The sequence below is a fragment of the Danaus plexippus genome, chromosome 19, assembly GCF_018135715.1.
Source record: "Danaus plexippus chromosome 19, MEX_DaPlex, whole genome shotgun sequence".
Classification (NCBI taxonomy): Eukaryota; Metazoa; Arthropoda; class Insecta; order Lepidoptera; family Nymphalidae; genus Danaus; species Danaus plexippus.
In genome coordinates this window covers 8,382,771-8,404,610 of record NC_083549.1, presented here as the reverse complement: position 1 = coordinate 8,404,610, position 21,840 = coordinate 8,382,771, and the positions used below count along the sequence as shown (strand labels likewise).

Genomic DNA, 21,840 nt, shown 5'->3' with positions numbered 1-21,840 from the left:
ATAAATAAAAAACAATAAAGTAAATAGTTTTTAAAGGAAATGTAACCATGATGTACCAATATTTTATTTTATAATATATATACATATATAGTGTATATATTTAAAAGTTAAATCTTTTTTTTCAAAAGCCATAAAATCCAAATATACAGATATATTAATTTAAACTAGCTATACAAAGTCGGACTAAAGTCGAACTGTGTTTTATGCCCCATTTTTTGTAAAGACGTGACTGTATATACATGTTATAAGTACATGTATATTTTGCACAATATAAGCTATTAATGATTGATGACTCCAATTGAAATGAAATAATTTATAGTGAGGGTGATTCTAAACAATTACTTGATCATATTTATGTATGTAGTATTTAGGGGTGTATTTGTTGAAACTTTGATTTTTAATAGGCCTTTATCCTTGGCAGACACTTATATCTTCTTAAATTAAATTTTAAGATAAATTAATAAAAAACAACGCAAACACATCGAAATTCCCGAATGATACAGCAATCATTTTCCCGGGAGACGAGATGAAGATGTCTGTACTGTACTGTAGCATGTCGTCCTGTAATATTAATTGTCCTGTACTGCCAACGGTTCCTCGGGTATTACGCCAGATACACCCTTACTTTAGACATTGAGGTTTAGGATTCATTTTGAATTTCAGGTTTCATTATCGTATATATTGAATATAATATTTTTCTTCAAAGATTCCAGGGGTTAGATGATTGTAATCCATATCGTCAGTTCAATAAGGGAGTTGCTTTACATTTCATTAGCAAAAGCGATTTAATTCTGATATATTTTATACTAAATTACTTGCCACTGATTACTATTGCCATTTCTATTTTTAAAATTCTACATAAATTATTATTTTGAGAACCGTTTTACTTTTCTGTTAAGTAAATGTAAAAGCCATCCGTAGTCCATTTTATACTATTAAAAAAAATTACGTTTTAAAGAAAGTTTGAATGAAAATGCCTTCAAAATATTAACTATTTTGTCAGTAAATCTTTTTGTATAAACATAAATATCCTCGTCCTACGACGAGTTTACGACGACTTAGCCCACTATCTCAAATGCTTTTAGTTGCTACAAAATTTTCCAAATAACAAAACTGTATATCGCAGAAGATTGTACAGCGGTTAAAGCTTCAAGGTGCTCAGATCACACACCACTTAAAATTCTAGAAATAACTAGTCTTTCCACGTTAAATGTTAATAATGCTTGATTTCACATATTGTTAATTTATTTATTTCTTGTGTATTTGCTTGTTTATTTTATCCTGCATTGCTATAATTTGATTCGCGTTTCATAATCTATTTGCAGTAACTAACAGGTAGATATATTGGTGTATAATAAGTGTACACCGTAAGTTACCATTATATCATGTTTTAAAGTATAAAGTTATTTTCCAAGCGATAAAGATCCCTGTAGCATATCTCTCTACTATCTACCCGAAAGATTAATAGTGCATAAACTACTTTTACACAGGATTTAACTCACTTGAATAGTTTAATACTTCGGATCTAAATTTTAATTTTAGTGTTTTTGTATTTTGAAGTGTATGTGTGATTGTTTCATATCATTTTGAAGATTATTCCATCACATAATACACGTTAAACTTTTATATAAACTTTAAATATTAAGAACGTATTAATATTCCTTTCATAATATCTTATAAAAAGTTATGTTTCAACACCATGTTCATAATAATGAGCAAATGACCAAATATCGTTACTGAAAAAACATCCTTAAATTTTATTCATACATACATACATCATAAACCACACCTATGTGAAAATTTTCATCGAATATTTACATTTCGAAAGCAAATATTATATCTGCGTAATGCCGCTTGATACGTAATTATTACTGTGAAATAAAGTATCTTATTTTTTTATTAATAATATTTTATTTTTGAAAACTCTTACGTAAGCGAAACATATATTAAAAATTGAAATAAAAACGCCGGGACAGCGCCGTTGCATCCATAGAATATAATGTCACGAGTCACGCTGTTTACAAAACGGCGGATTACCTGGTCGGGTGAACCAGAAGATTCCTTATACCGCTCAAATTTTATTATAAACAATTTATCTCTCAATAAATTTCGTAGTTTTTTAGGAACCTGTGGCTGGTCGTGAACCGCACCCTAAAAACTAACAAATTTATGCACAACTCTCATGTAGTATTGTGTCAAATCGTGTTATTGTTATTTCTATATTACTTCCAAATATCAATGATCTTTTGCACTGATTTCACTATGTGAATGGGAATGTGCACTTGTGCATGTGTTTGATACAAAAAATATACAAATATAAAGTACACTGTTTGTAAGTCAATGAAACCTCTTTTGTTAATTTAATTTTGTTACTAGCCCATTTATTATACTCCTAAATTTTTATATATACCTTAATTAGTCCGTTGAACAATATGATAAAACTTTTTTTCTAAAACTGTATTAGTTGTAACAAATAATATTAAAATATATTCCCTCAATATAAAAGTAAAAAAACTTCCACCTTTTACTTTATCGATCTCGGAATAAACTCAACACGCATTGGTTCTCCGGGATGCAACAAAAGGCCTTTACAGTCGATTTTGGCGTCATTAGGTGCAGGAGTATTGGGGAGCGGTCGAACCTTGTATTTTAGAAACAGCTGTGACGCAGCTGTTCGTGCAGTCATTATGGCAAATCTTTGACCTGAAAAAAATAATAATTAATAGTTATTTTTAATAATATATTAAGTGAAAAATTACAATCACAAGTTAAATTACTTTACTTGTTTGATCTAAATTATTAGATTCTGTAGTCACAATGGACATAAGTTATCTTCCCTTAATTTTTTTTGTTTTTATTTAAGTTTATAAGAAGAAACAAATTTAAAAAACTAAATAAAGTTAAAATTAATAGTTGTCATTACCTATGCACACTCTTGGTCCGTCTCCAAACGGTAAAAACGTATATGGCTTAATTTTGTTGATATTTTCTGGTAAAAATCTATCAGGATTAAATTTTGTAGGCTCGGGGAAGTATTTTGGATCATAATGAAAACCAATAGAGTTCACATAGACTACTGTACCAGCTTTGATGGTCAATTTAGCGTCAATCTTATAGTCCGTAGCGGCTATTCTATCGAGCCAGCCCATTGGCGGATATTTTCTGAGGCATTCTAAAATTTTATAACGACATATAAAAATACTTTTAATAATGCCACCTAAGACAATTTTACATCAAACAGTAATAAACCTTTTAAAACACAATTCAGATAAGTTAATTCAGACACGGTGTCGGCGTCGAAATTTCCTCCATTTCTTTCTTCAGCTTCCTTGAGTTCATTATATAACTTTTCCTTTAATAAATTAAAAAAGAAATAAGTACTATTTACATATATTAAATTAATACTTTACTATACTTCACCTGGCACTCGCTGTTAAAAGCTAGTTCATACGTCATATACGTTAAGTTACTTGCAGTTGTATCAAAACCACCAAATAACAAGATTGCTGCTTGTGCAATCAAAAACTCGTCGGACACTTCTATAATAAAAGATTTAATTATATAACATAATATTTGTTATAATTTTCTAATCGTTAAAATATAGAAATAAAATAATTTAAAATATCAAAATATCTTAAATTTACTTTTAAAACTAAATAATACCTTGATGCTTCTGTTCTTTTTCTTTTTTAAACTCTATAAGACCATCGACTATATCTTTGAAATCTTTGCTTCCGATGTCGTTGCTATGCCGATTTAAAGTGGTTTCAAATATTCTTTTAAAGCTATGCATCGATTTCTTTGGGAACATTGTAAATCTAAAATTGAAATTAAAAAATTATATTCATAACTACTGAAATTAACATTGAATTCAACACCCATTACCTAAATATGTCAACTAGGTCTGGCCAAAAGAATATACTGAACCAACATATTCCTCTATATATACTGAATTTTCCAAAGTCAGCGGTGATTTCCCTCAAAGGGCCCTTAGATGTAAGAGTTGCATTACTTTCAATACCGAAAGAAAATGTTCCAGTAACATCTGTTGTGTAATCAACGAAAAGTCTCTGCAATATGAAATTGACGTTACAACTAAAGTAAAGAATTACAGATAAAAGATCTCCGGGAACAGCGCCCCAGCTATCTGAGGGATATGTAGCACGGTGGAATTCTAAATGCGTCTTTAGAGTTCTCCTGTACTGTTGAGAAAGGTCACCATGTGCATTTGGTGGGTATGACCATCACACCGGCAGACCCCACATAACCTGTCTTATAACTTCTATCCGGTGGGTGGGATTGCGTAATACATTTCCCCCTTCCGACAAAAAGTTATCTGTACTGTATAAAATATAATTATTAAAAAAATGTACCTTAAGTTCTAAACTTTTTTCACAATCTCTTTCGATTCTTCTCATCAGCTCTTCAACTTTACTCAAAGTATAATGGTGGAGGGCCTTGAGCTTAGCTACAGTGAATACATTAGATAATTTACGACGAATGCTGGTCCACACAGGATCCTTAAAAATAATTTAATACATTTTTCTTTTTATTTCTCTTTAAGCAGATTATCTTATTTCTGATTTTTTATTGTATGTTAAACAAGCTTTTTATATTTAATCTAAAAAGTATCCCAAAACGTGAATTTGATGAATAATAAACCAAATTCGAGAAGAGACAAGAGGCAAGGAGATGCAAGGATATGTAGAAATATCAATAAAAAATTTAAAATAATGTTTTTCAGATTTCATTTCAATAAAGTGGAATTCACTTACATTAACAGTAAACAAATTAAGTGCTCCGATAGGGTCGCTGCTTCCAGAACTCAAATACCTGTCTCTAAAAATCAAACTATCCTTAACTAATATTCGCCGAGCGATTTCTGGGTCGTTTATAATTAAAGCTGGTTTCCATATTAACCAGATCCCTATGTACGGAGATTTGAAATGTTCATACATTTCACGCATCCATACACCCTGCAATCGATATTATCATAATTATCTTCATTGAGGGCTATTTTTATTGTCCTGTCGTTCCCTGTCTACATGTGTATACATACACGGTGTAATATCCGTTTAATTTATATTAGAATATGAATATAGAACTTGACAACATATCATATAGGTCACGTCTCGTCATAGGACTTCTAAAATAGAATATTTCATTAAAATTGTATTTAAATAACAACGGATCTTAGTCTTCCCTAATATTACAGTTTGATTAAACATAAGTTTTATTGAATTTTTGTTGTGGAATAGAAAAACCCAGGAGTGATTCTTCCGCTGTTCTTACTATTAAAAAATATAAAGCAAGTGGGGAAGTCACAGGTGTGAGGTTGGGTGAGCTGTGGTTTGGGATGTCGTAACTTAGAGTCAGAAGTTTGTTTATTGTTTTCGATGATCGGAATTCTTTAATTATTGCTTAAATTATTCATCAATACTCGTGACTAAAATGATGTTTATATTTAAAAAACTTTAGCACGGGTCTTATATCAGCCAGATAAGAATTGAGAGTGCGCTTGTACTTAAGACAGTTTTGGATAGATTTATAAGATGTCAACCATTCTTTACTTCTCTACCATTTTCTTCATAGCAAAGTCAACAAACTTAATACACTGTTTCAATAAAATTAGAAAAAGTAATAAAGATTATATAATTTTTCAAAATGTTTCTAACATCTTCTTTTAAAATTAAAAAAAATATACAAAGAAGGAAATAAAGGAATAGTCAAGACAAGTCACTCACATACATATATTATAAAAATATTATTAAATGTATAAATAAAAGAAACCTAGCAGATTCTCATCAAAGGATTTCAGATAAAGTAATCACAAATGACTTACCACATTCTTCCTTTGAATAAAAGTAAGGCTCCCTAAAAATATATTCGGTGGTATGAACGGTACTCCGCGTTGAGCCCAATAATTCTTTCTTTGATTCCATTTTAAAAGTAAATAACCAATGTAGCAAACCACCACAGAACACAATAAATACAAGACTAGCATTCTGTAAATTAAAATACATAGTTAAATGACAAAATATACGGTCAATTCCAAAAAATTGCAATTGTCTCATGCAATTCTTCACTTTTTTTATTACTAATGAACTTACTTTTAAAATAATATGATCATTATTCAATTTAACGACCCCAAGCTCTTATTTCGTTTCGTGTACACCAAGTGCACAGTTAAAATACAAACTAGAAATGATTTTTTAACAAGATAACCTCAATATAATGATATATTCTTATCTGCAATTTCGCTACTGACGTTCTTAAAATTACAAACTTTAAATTATTTATTTTTAAATCAATTATGTAACAATTTGTATTTACATTCATTGACTAAAATAAAAACCTCTCAAACATTTTACTCAATTGAAAAAACTTTTTTAAGTTATTAAAATTTTTCAATAAATAAACCCATCCAACGACATATAACATAAAATATGTATTAATTTTCAATCTTTTATTATATTAATAACAGAGATCTGAGTCACAATAATGAATTGGCATTCGCAAGAACACTATGTGAAATTAATTTGTATGAAATAACAGCTGTGACGTGTACTCGTAAATGTAATGTTTTGTGATATTGGAACCTGACAGTTTCATACTGTCGCAGAAAGTTCACACGGAGCCGCGACTATACTGGGCTTGTTCAATTACTTGCAAGAAAGCAAGAGAGAAGGCAACCAAGTCAATGATCTCTGATCTTAATAAGTAATAGAGATCCATAGGATGGTCATGTATTTTGGTTGCTCAAACTTCGTCTCCGTTAAACCTCTTGACTCTCAGAGAGAATGGAGATAGGCTGATTTCGCCTTATGGCGAGAAACCTCTTAATATGGAACTATTGATGAGCTTTTAAAAACGGACCAGGACAAGACGTGGAACAGTTATTTTTGCAACTATTTTTAACTTAAACATTTTTTACTACGAGATCGTGATATGCTTTGTTGCAAATGGAAACAGTTTCCACGGTATTATCATTTGGTAGATCAAACATCGCTCATTTTTCTGCGAAGTGGGAGAATAAATTTGAAACCTTTTCCAACAATAAAAAAATGCATTTTTTTATTCTGGGTCATGGTATTTTTTCATAGAAGAGTTTTTTTTATTATGGTTTGTAATGGTAAGTTGTGGTGGCCTGGAGGTTAAAGGCCCGCCTCTCATACGTGAGGGCGCGGGTTCGAAACCTGGCAGGCACCAATGTGATCTTTTCCGAGTCATATGTGCTTTCTAAGAGTATTTAGACACCACTGACGGACGGTGAAGGAAAAAATTGTGCGGAAACCTGGTCTTTTAATTTCAAATTATAGTATGAAATCGCCAACCCGTCTTCAGCTAGCGTGGTGATTAATGCTCTAACCTTCTCCATGTGAGAAGAGGCCTTTGCTCAGCAGTGGGCTCCTATAGGCTGATGATGATGGTGATGATGATGATTGTAATAATATCCGTATTTCACAAAATTTTCATAAATAAATAAAAAAACCAGTGTAAATTCACTAATTCTAAGAGTTGTATTTTTTAATCGGCACAGTGAAATGTAAAGTTCGTAATATTTAAAATAAAAATTCTGATTATAACTCCATTTTACTAAAATGCGTTCGATAGCGCTCGCCATTATAATTTTATCCGGTGTTATCAACTGACATGTCTCCTTGACCTCGCAAATATAATACAATAATATATATTTTGGCTAATAGTTAAACATCATTTCTGTTATAAGATTTCGTATGGTATAAAAATCGATATAGGACAATTATATATAAATAATGCATATCAAAATTTTACGATTACGTAATCATTTTTGCCTTAAGTAACAAAAATATTTAATGAGATCTAAGATTTTCGCGAGTTTTATTCATTTAAATGAACATCTCGTCTGCCCGTGATCACGGTTGCTGAAAAGTATCCGAAACTTCGGGATTATGAAGTTTCTTAAAATAATAAAATCCGCGTATGATATCCGAAAAATATTAGTTTCATTTAAAAAAAAATATTTGCTTCCCAAATTTGCTGTTAATTGTAAAAATTCAAACACGGTAATTCAAGTTAAACAAACTTTATGTTATATCAATTACAATGAAATTGAAATATCTTGGTAACTACAGGAATATTAACCTGCGACAACAATATGTTATAATTACTCAAATAAAGTAACCTACACAGTAACGGCTCCCGCGCTGACACCCGTTCAAGAGTGCTTTTGCACATAAAAGTTTTACTCACAACTAAAAATCAATATTGCTTTCTTTATAATTAATCTGCAGTTATTATTATATCACTTATTATGATGTGGTGGTTACTATTCGTTGATAGTTTCTCTAAATCTCAAGAATATAGCAATGTTATTTTAATTATTAATTTTGAAAAAAATCTAATAATAAGAAAAGGATTTAATATTATCATGACATTTTTGCTATCTATAGCAACTCAACATTACAGTACAGTTATATTTTTATTTTGCCACAACGTCTAAAGCAAAATTCTTAAATTTATCATAATATCTAACCGTCCAAATCCTCAATCTCTGTTAAATAGATCAAATCAATGATATGAGGTCAAGTGCTTTCACCGACCGTCAAAATCTATTCAAAGTTATGCAATTAACAAATTACAGTAATAAATTATTACTAGTCATTAACTCTTATTCGACACTACTTAAACACAGGTGACACAGTAAACACAGGTGGCACAGCTGCCCAATATGATATAATATACTTTTAAAATACTTAAAAATAACAGACTGTGAAACATTTTAAATTAGAAACAACTTTAGAACACATGAAAAATGCAGAAAAAAACTATATAGATTTATCTATTGTACGTGGGCACTAGGTAGGTAATTTTATTAATGAAGTCAGTGGGTTATGTGCAATTTTTATTAATTTAGCTATGTTTTTTGTATAACCAGCGGTAAAAAAATGCCAACGCTATCGTTAGTCGATTTTTATTCGAGATTTATCTAGACCCCGATTTTACATCCCAAACTGCTTGTCATCAAAGAGTCAGATTCGTCCCCGTCCCCAGACTCCCTTGTAGATAAGAGGTTTATAAATTACGTCATCTTAGACTGTGTAGATTAAATAACAATTGACAACACATACATGGTTGCCCCGAAAATGCACCATTGCAAGAGAAACACAAACACCGCCTTCGCTGGTGAATACGGAGTCGTGCTTCGTGTACGTCGCTCAGGCGTTCTTCCGTGGAAGCAGGTCATGCGTTCATACCTCTCAATACTACCCTCCTTTCAATGAAGTCCTAAGCTGAGGTCCTGTCTCTTGGAGGTGCCCTTGGAGCTGGTACACCCAGATGCTTCAGACCCGTATTTCAAAGCTAGACACCATCGGAACCAATCTCCGCAAGAAACTGTTCAAGCTAAAAGTAACAGTCAAATTGAATAAAAAGAAAGTCATCCTGCAGAAACTACTCTGATATTTGAAAGGACGTCATGACAAAAAATGGTATTATAACTAGTGAATTTCAGAGCCTTCCCAAAAATATATTGTCAAAAGGCTTCGTATATTTTGGTCACAAGACACTATTTTACACATACGATAAAGGTCTCCCATATGTCCAATCACCAGATTTTCATACAAATATTATAGGGTTTTCCATTAAGGGCGTTTGATCTTTGAAATGCAAGAAAAAATACATGTAGGAAAGATATTTGCGAAATTTTTTTTTTATTTGGAAGGTCTATTGACCCCATTATGTATGAAATATGACATCATTCAAATGACCGCCACGGCTTCGGTTGATGGCGCGCACACGAAAGGTCCAATTTTCGATGACTCTGGCGCACAAATCGGGCTGTATTTGATCGATGGCGTGGCGTATGTTGACTTTGAGGGCATCGGTGGTTTGCGGCTTGTTGGCATAGACCTGCGACTTAAGAAAACCCCACAAGAAAAAGTCCAGCGGGGTCAAATCGCACGATCTCGGTGGCCAGTTCACGTCGCCTCCGCGCGAGATGACCATGTCCAGAAATTGCTCGTGCAGAACTTCCATCGTAGCGTGTGCTGTGTGGCACGTAGCGCCGTCCTGTTGAAACCACATGTTGTCCAGATCCATATTCTCGATTTCAGGCCAAAAGAAGTTGGTTATCATCGACCGGTATCGCTCACCATTGACGGTGACGGCCACACCATTATCGTTTTCGAAAAAATACGGACCAATCACGCCTCCGGCCCAAAATCCGCACCAAACAGTCACTTTCTGCGGGTGCATTGCCACTTGGTGAACCTCGTGTGGATTGGTCTCGTCCCAAATACGGCAATTTTGCTTGTTGACATAGCCATTCATCCAAAAATGCGCCTCGTCGCTGAAGATGATTTTTTTGCCAAAATCGGCGTCAACTTTCAACTGCTCTAATGCCCAGTCAGCGAACACACGGCGCTGTCTATGGTCATTAACCTTGAGCTCTTGGGTCAGCTAGATCTTGTACGGGTGCAGGCTCAAGTCACAACGCAAAATTCACCAAGTTGTCGTCTGCGAAAGGCCGAGTTCCTGTGCGCGACGCGGAATTGACTGCCGCGGGTTTTCGAGGACACTGTCGCGCACAGCGGCGATATTCTCGGCAGATCTCGCGTTACGTTGACGCACGGGAACCGGCTGATTGTTAACTGACCCGGTTGACTCGAATTTGTCCACCAATCGACGGATAGTCGACTCGGCAGGACGATCATCGCGACCGTAAAACGGGCGAAGTGCGCGGAACGTTGCTCGAACTGAAGACCCATTTTCATAAAACAATTTTATGATTTGCACGTGCTGCTCGACACTGTAACCTGCCATGGTGGTTTGGGAGGACGGAATGAATATAACACACTGCATTTGACAGCTGTCACTCAAACAACATGGCCGCAATCAGCTGTCAAAGTTCAAGCGTCCCTATTGGAAAACCCCATATAAATATAAAATTTATTGGACATATGGTCGACAACTAAACTGATGTCGATAAATCTCTCCTTTAATTATCTGAAACATTATAATTTCCTGATGAAAAAGAAATAGATATTATAATTTTCTATTAATAAAAAGATTTTTAACTTTTTCTCATATTTATTTCTGTATTACTTTATGCTTAAAATTCATCTGCTATACTAAAACAAAACTAGTTTGAATGGAATACAACTTCCGAAAACGATTTTTTTAAACTACAAGAGTAAAACTCAGCAAGTATTGAAAGAAATTATGTATACTTGATAAAATTTATAAAATAAAAAAGATATATCAATACAAAATAAAGTGAGCATGTGACAAGTTAGGTATCATATTGATTTAGTTCTTTGTTCGTACTCTCAAGGTCCTTTACATTATAAAAATATTGTTGTCGTAACATATTTTTACTGTCATTAGAATAATTATTTTGAATAAAGAAATAGCATTGTATTGTTGACATAATTACTCACCTATGTATATATAGATATAGATATATCAAATAATAAAATAATATATATACTAGCTGTTACCGGCGACTCAGTCGGCCTAAAAAAAACAATGAAAAAACTTTTGAACGTCGCATGCACCCCACTTCCCTCTCGTGCGTGATAACGGATTAAGGTTCAAGATCGGAACAAAAAGTTGCTTAAATTAATACTTTTTACATCAGCTACCTGCCAATAAGATTGGACGAAAATTGAACAGACAGACAGAAATATTGTAAAAAGAATATTTTGATATATGTACTGTGTATATATATACATGTAGTGAAAACCGTTTATTTCAATATGACAAACTAATACTCATATTTTATTTATTTATATACATTGTTATTAACTCCTAAACAGCTGGATCGATGTGAATGAATCATTTTGTAGGCATTTGTTGAGCGAAGTTGCGGGAAAAACCTAGTATATACACATAATACTTAATTAATAGTTGATTTGATTTTGCCAAACCTTTTTTTCCAATTTACTTTACTTTTTATTATAAAACTATCGCAATCTATTCCCAAACCTTCGTCTTCGTTCTTTCCCATTACTAACCGTTTAACCTAATATTATTTCTTATTATATCAGCTGTCGGCCAGCGCAAGTTCTAACGGCATCAATGCCTATGACAACAAACTAACAGTCAGTCAAACATTTTAAAAATATATTAATTTTGTTATACTTACAATACATACTATCTAAATATGTATTATATGGAAATTTAATCAAATTGAAATGAAACAAAGAAGAAAACAATTCAACAAACTAATAGAATTACTAATATAACAGAAGGCAGGAGACGTGCAAAGTATCGCGTAACGTAGAATCTGTGATATTCATTCTTATTATTCTTTAGTTAACAGAAATAATCTCTAAAATAATCAGTAGAAACTTATCTCGGCTGAGCTTAGTATTAAGTTAATAGACGTCGTTTAATTTACTCTCACAAGTTAATCGCGAACTTGAGATATTTGTTCGTAATTAGAAATGTTTCCCAAACTCCAAGCTGTTCTTGTGAGTAAATTTGTTAAGTACCTTGTCGCTGAGTTGCCACTTGTACCATTGGTTAACTTGTAAGAGTCAATTTGTGAAATTATACAGGAGATACGATCAGATTTCAAATTAATTTTTACTGTGTATTTAAACATCCTACTAATGTTAAAGGCGAAAGTTTGTTAGGACTTATGGATTCCTGGATGATTACCGCTATTTGACGCAACAACTTCTTTACGAATTTGGCTGAATCTTTACAGAAACACAGCTTAGACATCATAACAAGACAAAGCTATGATTTATCATACAATTCCGAGTGTTTACAGCAGGATCGAGCATGTACATGTAGTGTGTATGTTGTCACGTGACGCAGACTGTACATAGAGGTCATTGCTGATTATATTTTCGGATGTGCTAAGCGATTTATGATATAATTTAACATTTAACCCAAAGTTTACGTTAATTAACAGCAAACATGATTACGAACACGAGAGGTGAAAGGGTCAGGCATTTTTATCTCGTCATAAATGAGTACTCATAAAAATCTTGAACATCACTATCATTATTTTAGCAAACTTTAAATATTTCTCTCTGCACTTAAAGAAATATCAGATAACAAATAGTAATAAAGAGAGATCAATGAAGGCGACATCTTTGTTTCGATTGACAACGAAATTTAAATAAAAACAAAGTGACCTATTATCAGTTAATATAAAAACATTTTGGTTAAAATCAAAATTACCAAAAAATGTTTACTTACATTAACTCCAAATACAGTTTTCTATGTTTTCAACAAAAATTAAGTTTGAAAACACATATCAATAAAACATAAATGACACAGCTTCGTAACAAAAAGCAAATACATTCAATACAAAGGCACATTGTAAAGTATATACCATGTAGTTATTGCAAAAATTAGGAATAGCATTGAAAAGAAATGTTATATTAAAAATAGATTGTGTCAATAATTCGTAAACACAATACTTAGAGGAGGAAATAAATATTTGTAAGACTCATTTATAAAAGTTATTTCTCTGCATCGATCAACCAATCTATGAGATTCAGTTTTATAATCTACCTTCAATAACATTAAGGTTTTGCTATTTTTACTCCGTACTATAAGTAAGTAAATTGTATTTTTTTGCGAAGTATAAAATAGATCTACTTAGGTTTGTTAAAATCTTATCCGTGCTGGCTTTACAAATATTTGTCATTTAAATGATCTTAAACTAGTCCTTAGTGATATTATGTTGTTTCTGTTTATATACTAATTAAGCGAGTTAATTAAATGTTTGAATCACAATGTATCGCCAGTCTTATTAAACTGTTAGTGACTAATTGGTTCATACTATTAATTAAGGGATTGTTACATATGGCTGTATTTGTCTAAACCAATCTTAAAAGAAACTTAATTATACGGCCATTCTGACGGTTGGTGAGCGCTCTGCACCATCCTGCATTCCTAAATCAATTTTATTTTTCTTTTTTTTTTTAATATTGCGTTTGTAGCCGACCTGGTTTAGTATGTGACGTACTTGGTTAAGATTCTCTGATCACCTGAGAAGAGAAAGACTGATCGTTATGAGCCGATATATATAATAGCAAAAAATATAACAGAAGATACTCTTTACCTTATTATTATTATAAGTTTTTAAATTTCGCATTAAGTTTTATGTGTGATAATATTGATTTTTTATGAAAGTCATTAAAATAAAAAGGTAAAAGAAACGCACGGTTATTATAAAAGGATCTCGTAACTTCTGTATTTCTTATATTAAGAAAAACCTCTTCCTACATATTACTCGCGCGTTTTTATGATATATTTTGAAATAATATTATCACATAATACAAGTATAATGATGTTATCAAATTTCTTAGAGAAATTTCTCATTACTTTATATTCGGAAACAATTCTTTTACAAAGGCAGTGATTTTTTTATCTAAACGGCAGCCTTTCATATCAAAAGAAATTTTTGATTGTAGTAAATTAAAAAGATTTCAAAGAAAATGAAACTAAAATATAAAGTTGTAAAAAGTTCATAAAATTCTATAAAAAAAAAAATTATAGCGAAACTATTTAAGTTGGAGAGTTTCTTGGAGAATTTAAATTAGCTTTTTAATGAAAACATTTTAGTTAATAAAATTAAATTATAAAGTTTTCCGGGATCCTTAAACCTTGTGCCTATATTAACTGACGTTTTACTAAAACGTAACAGTTTATTTCATTAAGTTAGGATTATAAGATGAGCGGTAACGGTATGCACACCCTATATAAAACCATGCAGAGATTTTATTTAAAGATTAACTTAACAACTAACAATAAGAAGAATAATTTAAATGTGAGTATTCCTTGTTTTGATTTAGAATTAATCCATAACAATATTACTTATATAAAAGAATATAGCTTCATGTGAGTACAAAATAATGGCTAATTTGAATTAATATAATTACCAAAAGCATCATCATACAAAATTTATAAAGAATATTATAACTATTTAAAGGTCAGGTTATATTACTATTTTAGACAGTGTTGTGTTGAAATGACAAAGGAATAAGTCTCGTCTGATATGACACCATATACGCTAAGAATTTTCTTCGCTTTTCTCCCCTTTACCTTCCTTTTTTTCTGGTCTGGTTACTTACTCGTCTCAAGTGAACTAAATACAGTATGAGAGTGACATTCATCATGAGCCAATCACTCACTATTGGACATAAGTCTCTCTAATGGCAGCTGATCTAGATCTCTTTAATCTAAATTAGTAAACACAAATTCAACAGCTACAAATTAAGAGCTTTAGATCAGCATTCATTATTATTTTTGAATAGATTAATAGACCTTGATCTCTTATCATTTTACTTCATAGAGTAATTTGTTAAGGTTCCTTGTATCTTAAATAGTTTAGCTTGATGAGTAAAAAGATACGTGTTTTATTACCAACAATAACGTTTTATACAATACAAAGCATAGCTTTCATACATATTATAACTTGCACTAAATAGTCAATTAAATTGATATACTAATTATCATTTTGGTTGTTATAATATTTATGAGTATTGATTTTTTCTAAATTACTTTATCTGACGTTCGTAAACATGATTCTGCATATTCAAATGCGACGGTATTGTCCTTTGTACCTAATAATTTGCCTTGATTAGACAATAACATATAACTAACTACCTGCAGTTGTTGTTCTCATAAAACGTGCGAAGCCCTAATTGCTTTGAGCGCAATTTGTACAGTCTATACCAAGCCATACTGACTTCTTTGTACACTGACAGTAAGACGGACAAATATGTTGAAAAACTGTTACTTATTTTTGTACAGTATAAGTAACTAATCTTTGACTCGAACATATTTATATTAAAATAGAAATTAAACACTTAAATGTTCTTTATATTTATAGTTATACTTTAAATAATATGTGTGTTAAAAATAAACTACATTCTTCCATACATGTCTCCACAGAAAAGAACTGTTAAAGATTTAGTAAAATATAAGTTTGTGTGAAATGCTGAGCAATTTCATAAATCTGAGAGAATTTTATATTTTAAATACATGATGCTTTTTATATTTTAATTTTAAAATTTTATTTTATATTTTAAATTTTATATTTTAAATACATGATGCTCTTAAAAATATATATCTTAATAATTATTTTAGAACACACATTGTTTTTAATCATGCCCGTTCTCCGTTCTCGGGATGAATTCAACGTGCACTGGCTCTCCTGGTCCTAAAAACAATCCTTTCGATTCAATCTTCACGTCTTTAGGTTTTGGTGAACCAGGAATAGGTTGGACCTTGTATTTTAGGAACAACTGAGATGCAGCCGTTCGGGCGGACATATAAGCAAATCTTTGACCTGAAATAAATAATTGATTACACATAGTGTGAACGTCTAAGGGAAGAGTATTTAAAATAATTGTAATATTTATGTACATACCTATACATACCCTCGGACCATCTCCGAACGGCATAAATGTATACGGTTCAATGTTACTTTCGTTTTCTGGTAAAAACCTATCAGGATTAAATTTGTAAGGTTCAGGAAAGTATTTGGGATCATAGTGCATACCGATAGCATTCACATAAATCACTGTTCCTGCTGCGATAGTCAGGTTCTCATCAATATTATAATCGGTAGCTGCTATTCGGTCAAGCCAACCCATTGGTGCATATTTTCGCAGAACCTCTAAAGAAACATCATAAATTAATTTGAAGAGTAAAGAACACGATTATCTCAAGGTGTAGAACACTATCATAGAAGTATCAAAAATTTCCACCTTTGAAGACACAGTTGAGATATGTCAACTCTGTCAAGGTCTGCGCATCGAAATTTGCTCCATTTCTTTCGGCTTCCTTCAATTCTCTGTATAATTTTTCCTGACATGACAAAGTTAAAGCGATAAGGTTTTATTATATAATATATTTTTATTTTGGTTAAAGTGTATATTTTCACCTGACTCTCGCTGTCATGGGCAAGTTCATATGTCATGTACGTTAGCGCTGAGGCAGTAGAGTCAAAACCTCCAAGGAGGACAATGGCCGCTTGGGCTAGATAAAGGTCATCGGGGTAGTCTGTAAAAGCAAAGTAATGTCAATGCTTTGTGAAAGATCGCAGTTGAATAAATGAAGCTGATTTTATTTACTTTGATTTTTTTCTTCGCTCTCTTTTTTAATTTCTATAAGAGCATCTACTAAATCCTTGTATTGTTTGCCGTCTGGATGTTTGTGACGTTGATCCATTATATTTAGGTAAATCTTTTTAAAGAAATCAGTTGTGTCCCTTGGAAAGAGGCTAAACCTACAAAGATATAAAATATCTTAATATTTGCAAATAAAATCAAACATTTTTTTTGGCTTAGCGTTAAGTTACCTAAATATATCGACCAAACCTGGCCAAAAAAAAATACTAAACCAACAAAGCCCTCTATATACGCTAAACCTCATGAAATCATCTGTAACTTTTCTTAGGGGACCCTCGGAAGTGAGCGTTGCGTTACTCTCAAGTCCGAAGGCAAACGTTCCAATCACATCTGTCGTGTAATCAACAAAGAGAGTCTGAAAAATTAAACATCATCTTACTAAAAGGATTTTAGAGCTCACAGCAAACGTACGGTTTATGGTTACATACCTTGAGTTCTAAACCTTTATTGCGATCTCTATCCACTCTCTGCACGAGTTCTTTAGCTTTTACTAAGGCAAAACTTTGAACAAATCTAAGTTTAGCTGCAGTGAACAGATTGGTCAGTTTGCGTCGTATATTTGACCAATCGGGGTCCTTAGGATATTGAAAAAATAACAATATAATATAAAATTAATAATAAAAAATACCTCCACTAGTAACTGAAGTTTTCTTACATTCATGGTAAATATATTAAGTGCTCCGATAGGATCGCTGCTTCCAGAACTCAAATACCTGTCTCTAAAAATCGAACTATCCTTAACTAATATTCGCCGAGCGATTTCTGGGTCGTTTATAATTAAAGCTGGTTTCCATATTAACCAGATCCCTATGTACGGAGATTTGAAATGTTCATACATGTCACGTATCCATACACCCTGCAAATTTTATAGTTAACGATTTTATACTTTATAGAGTTCAATAAATTAAACTTTCTTAAGTCTTAGAACTCAAATGCAAAGGATTAACACAATGTTTTGACAACATTGAAAATTTTCTTTGCAACAATATAATTTATTTTTTGAAATTTTTGTATACTTACCACATTTTTTCTTTGAATGAAGGTAAGGCTGCCGAGGAATGGGTTTGGTGGGGAGTGTGGTACTCCGCGCTGGGCCCAATAATTCTTTACTTTATTCCATCTCAAAATAAGATATGCCAAAAAACATGTCAGTAACGAGAATAACAAAAACAGAACCGACATCCTAGAAGAGGGAAACAAATAATAGACATTTATGATCACAGATAAACACTTTGTATATAAATTGTCAGTACTTTTCCATTTGAACGGTCAAATAATGTGATATTTGTATTAAAAATAATTATCTAAAAAAATTGAAATTAGTTTTATCATTATTTTAAATGTCTGTCTGTGTGTCTGTTTCACTCCATTAATTTAATATCAAGATAATGTCTAGGTTTGATGTTTCTGATCTTAAATATATAGTAATATAAAACCAATTTAATAAAAACAGTAAAAATAACTATATTTTATTAAATTTAAAAAATATATTTATTAATAGCACTTGCAATCATTAAGAACTCAATCGATTAAAAAAACGCCAAATATGCCTTATATTTTGGGAAAGATCTGATACTACCCTATTGAGCCGATATTAACCAAACACAGCACAGAACTACCACAAGAAAAATGGCTTTCAACCGAAAGAGCCGCACCAAAATCGATCCATCCACTTGATAGCTACGATTCCACGGACAGTCACACACAGACATTGACGCATTACTTATAAAGTTATAAACCTCTTTTTACGTCATTTGTTAATAAAGAGATTACAAAACACATTCAAAAATAAACAAATAGGTTCTTTTAAACTAGTCTTATGATTTAGCTAACCGAACTAAAAAATGGTAAATAATTTTCAATTACAAAGAAATTATATTACTGCTTGATATTGAACGCTACAATCACTCCAGTGGCAACTATCCATGAGAGGAAAGATATTTAATGTAGTCAAATGCACCCCACGCTTTTTACTATGAATTAAATTATTCTGTTAATAACTTAAATTTCATTATAATTTTATTTGGAGGTGATTAACTATGAATGATTGTTTGACCTCCTACTACTGTAATGTAAATGCAAATGTCTTTGCAATTGATAATTATTTTCTATTTTTTAGTTCGGTTAGCTATAAAAGCGTTTTAAAAGTTTTTTAATTTTTTAAACTATTATTTATTTTTCATTTAATAACATTCATAAACAGTAAATATATTTGTTATAATATAAAATTGGTTAACTTACGTTTTATAATGTAATATTATGTTTTTTTATAGAAAAGCAAATTCAATTTAAATTGTAACCATCAATTTTGAGTACGAAAATACACTTTTTTGACAATAATAAATCCAGAAATCAAGATTATTTTCAGCACTCAGTAAAGTTTATGTTTTAGTACACATTTGTATGATTGATGCTGTCTTTAAATGTAAGCGGCGGAGTAAATCTAAATACTTGTTATTTGATCTTTATATAGTCACTCCTGACCTCGTGAGTGCAGTAATAAGTTATAAAATAAAACATCATTACTCCATTACATGTTCGTATTATCGTGAGACCGGTTGTTGTTGTTTAAGATATATAATATTCTTCATAAGTATCAAATGTATCAGTCATCTTGTTTACTAACAAATGATTTTCTTATATTCTGATATTTATTAGAAGCGTTATCACTATAAATGATTTCGTCCCAAACCAGCCAATTGTTTATTATAGCAGTATTTCCGGAATGCTACTATTTGTTATATAATTTATAAGATAACAATTTGATTCAACAATAGTGTTTCTGACTGAATATAATATTGAAACGATAAAATATATCTGAAGCTAATAAAGTTGTTTGAGGAATATGACACCGAATATATTTTATTCCTAGTTAACGTCTTTAAAGAATTACTTACATATGAAATAATAACACATTAAATTACTTCCTTATCTTAACATAATCCACTGGTCACTATATATCGCGTTATTGAAATTCACTGACTTTGGCAGAAAAAATAATATAAACCTGTTAGAAATATTCAGTATGTATGTTATTTTTGAACTACCCACATATTAGCAACAGTAGTCCGCATTAAAGAAATACTTAAATTATAAAGTGATATTTCAAATTTTCTTGCCAACAGATTATTACAAAGTGACAATGTATTGAAAATCTTGTCTTTTTTATTAAACAATATTCAATAAACAGAAATATAATTGTTACAACAAAATTTTGAAAAGTTACGTTGCTTCCAGTTACGTCACTTTAAGAAGCGATAAGGCGATGTCAACTTTAGTGATCTCTGACCGTACTTCTAAGCAGTTGGGTGATGAGTTGGGTGATGAGCAAGCCACTCCTATTTACATATACGCATATACTGAGCAGAAAAATTAAACATCGTTGCATGGTTATCCGATACTCCAAAATAGAATTATCAATAAAAAAAAATCCTTTACCGAGGCGGACAATCCATTTTATAGTAAAAAAAATAAAATATTTCAAGAAATGACGTCAGATGAAAAATTTTATAGCCATAGAATCGCACGGTAAAAATTTCAATTGAAAAATTTGGTAACAAAAAGAAGAATCAAAAATAAATTTAGTGAGTAACACAACAAATCGTAGGGAATAATAATTATATATATATTCGTAAAATCGAAGAAAAATTTATCAATACATTGACTTTTTAATTAAGAATGTACCTAAAGTAAGTTAATGGAGATATCTTGCTCAGACCTCGAACAACAGAATGCACTATCTGACATATAGTACTTATACAGGGTCCCTGGAAAGAGATCAGAAGAAAAATATAAACCAATTATTGCGGCAACTAGCACAGTCTTTATAAAGTAGGTATGAGTGTGTTAAAATACTGAGAACTTTGAATATGAAACACAAGTCTACATTATTCAGCCAGTATTTCGGTATTATGATAACATAAGATAGACCAGACTTTTTATGAAGGCGCTTGGAGCCGAAACGTTCTAAAATACATTTCATTTGTCGAGACCAAGCCCGAACTAAATTGTACTAGTTTTTTTGGCCTGTACATGGTAAGTTCTTTTTGAAAAAGGGCAAACACTCGACTCTACAACAACAAAATGTGAGAAGTACATTCAAAAACTTAAAGTGTTCTGAAAATGATTTATTTATTAATAGTATTACTGACATATCATTGCGTAAATGAAGAATATTGTTAGTTCTATGTAATACAAGATTTCCGTTTATAAGTAGTTACATTGTTTGGACTAATTATTTATCAAGGTAAACAAATTAATTATAACAAGTATATGTTGATGTCTTTATCAGTGTAATTCTTAATACAGGGTGTGTCATTATAATAGAACACACTCTCGTCAATCAAATCTTGAATGCTAGTTAATTAAAAGAATAAAAAAAATATCTTCACACCGCCAATATTCCAAAGAATTATTCTATTCACTATGTTAGTAAATTACCTTCTATTACAATATCATATTCTATTAAATGTACAAAATTTTATGTTAATTAAAATTTAATTGCGATACAAATAGTTTACTACAAATTCATAAACTTCTTACCGACATTATGTGGTTTAAAATTTTGCACAGAAATAATGATTCTAACAGAAAACACTATTAGTTTCAAGAAACCTATACCTCAGCTTATTTATCGATCACTATTCGAAAAAAATGGTGCCGTAGTTTTTGTTAAAAATATACTTGAAGCAAAGATTGA

General features: G+C 31.3%; 2 protein-coding genes across 3 annotated transcripts; both read right to left on the bottom strand.

The window, feature by feature from the left end:
• Positions 1-2,521: 2,521 nt before the first annotated feature.
• On the bottom strand, positions 2,522-6,243 carry LOC116768043 (cytochrome P450 6k1-like). The gene is made up of 10 exons (XM_032658661.2): positions 6,111-6,243; positions 5,843-6,005; positions 4,776-4,976; positions 4,374-4,520; positions 3,886-4,070; positions 3,664-3,818; positions 3,421-3,539; positions 3,250-3,352; positions 2,924-3,172; positions 2,522-2,703 (listed from the first exon to the last, which is right to left on the bottom strand). The coding sequence occupies exons 2-10, from the start codon at positions 6,002-6,004 to the stop codon at positions 2,525-2,527; spliced, it is 1,500 nt and encodes a 499-aa protein (XP_032514552.2). The 5' UTR covers position 6,005; positions 6,111-6,243; the 3' UTR covers positions 2,522-2,524.
• A 9,577-nt stretch (positions 6,244-15,820) lies between these two features.
• On the bottom strand, positions 15,821-19,586 carry LOC116768042 (cytochrome P450 6k1-like). Of its 2 annotated transcripts, none has more exons than XM_032658660.2 (10): positions 19,383-19,586; positions 18,162-18,324; positions 17,797-17,997; positions 17,570-17,716; positions 17,312-17,496; positions 17,085-17,239; positions 16,895-17,013; positions 16,719-16,818; positions 16,379-16,627; positions 15,821-16,297 (listed from the first exon to the last, which is right to left on the bottom strand). In XM_032658660.2, the coding sequence occupies exons 2-10, from the start codon at positions 18,321-18,323 to the stop codon at positions 16,110-16,112; spliced, it is 1,506 nt and encodes a 501-aa protein (XP_032514551.2). In that variant the 5' UTR covers position 18,324; positions 19,383-19,586; the 3' UTR covers positions 15,821-16,109. The 2 variants fall into 2 exon arrangements, with proteins under 2 accessions (XP_032514551.2, XP_032514550.2); XM_032658659.2 differs by lacking the exon at positions 19,383-19,586 and adding an exon at positions 18,741-18,868.
• Between the last annotated feature and the right edge of the window lie 2,254 nt (positions 19,587-21,840).

Excerpts from the sequence above, each read along its gene's own strand:
- LOC116768043 (XM_032658661.2), bottom strand. The coding sequence starts at position 6,004 with ATGCTAGTCTTGTATTTATTGTGTTCTGTGGTGGTTTGCTACATTGGT. Across the intron at positions 4,521-4,775 it reads TTAATTTGTTTACTGTTAAT|GATCCTGTGTGGACCAGCAT; the intron begins GTAAGTGAATTC and ends ATTATTTTTAAG. Across the intron at positions 2,704-2,923 it reads CGGACCAAGAGTGTGCATAG|GTCAAAGATTTGCCATAATG; the intron begins GTAATGACAACT and ends TATTTTTTTCAG.
- LOC116768042 (XM_032658659.2), bottom strand. The coding sequence starts at position 18,853 with ATGTCTGTGTGTGACTGTCCGTGGAATCGTAGCTATCAAGTGGATGGA. Across the intron at positions 17,497-17,569 it reads ATAAAGGTTTAGAACTCAAG|ACTCTCTTTGTTGATTACAC; the intron begins GTATGTAACCAT and ends TTAATTTTTCAG. Across the intron at positions 17,014-17,084 it reads GAGCGAAGAAAAAAATCAAA|ACTACCCCGATGACCTTTAT; the intron begins GTAAATAAAATC and ends TTGCTTTTACAG.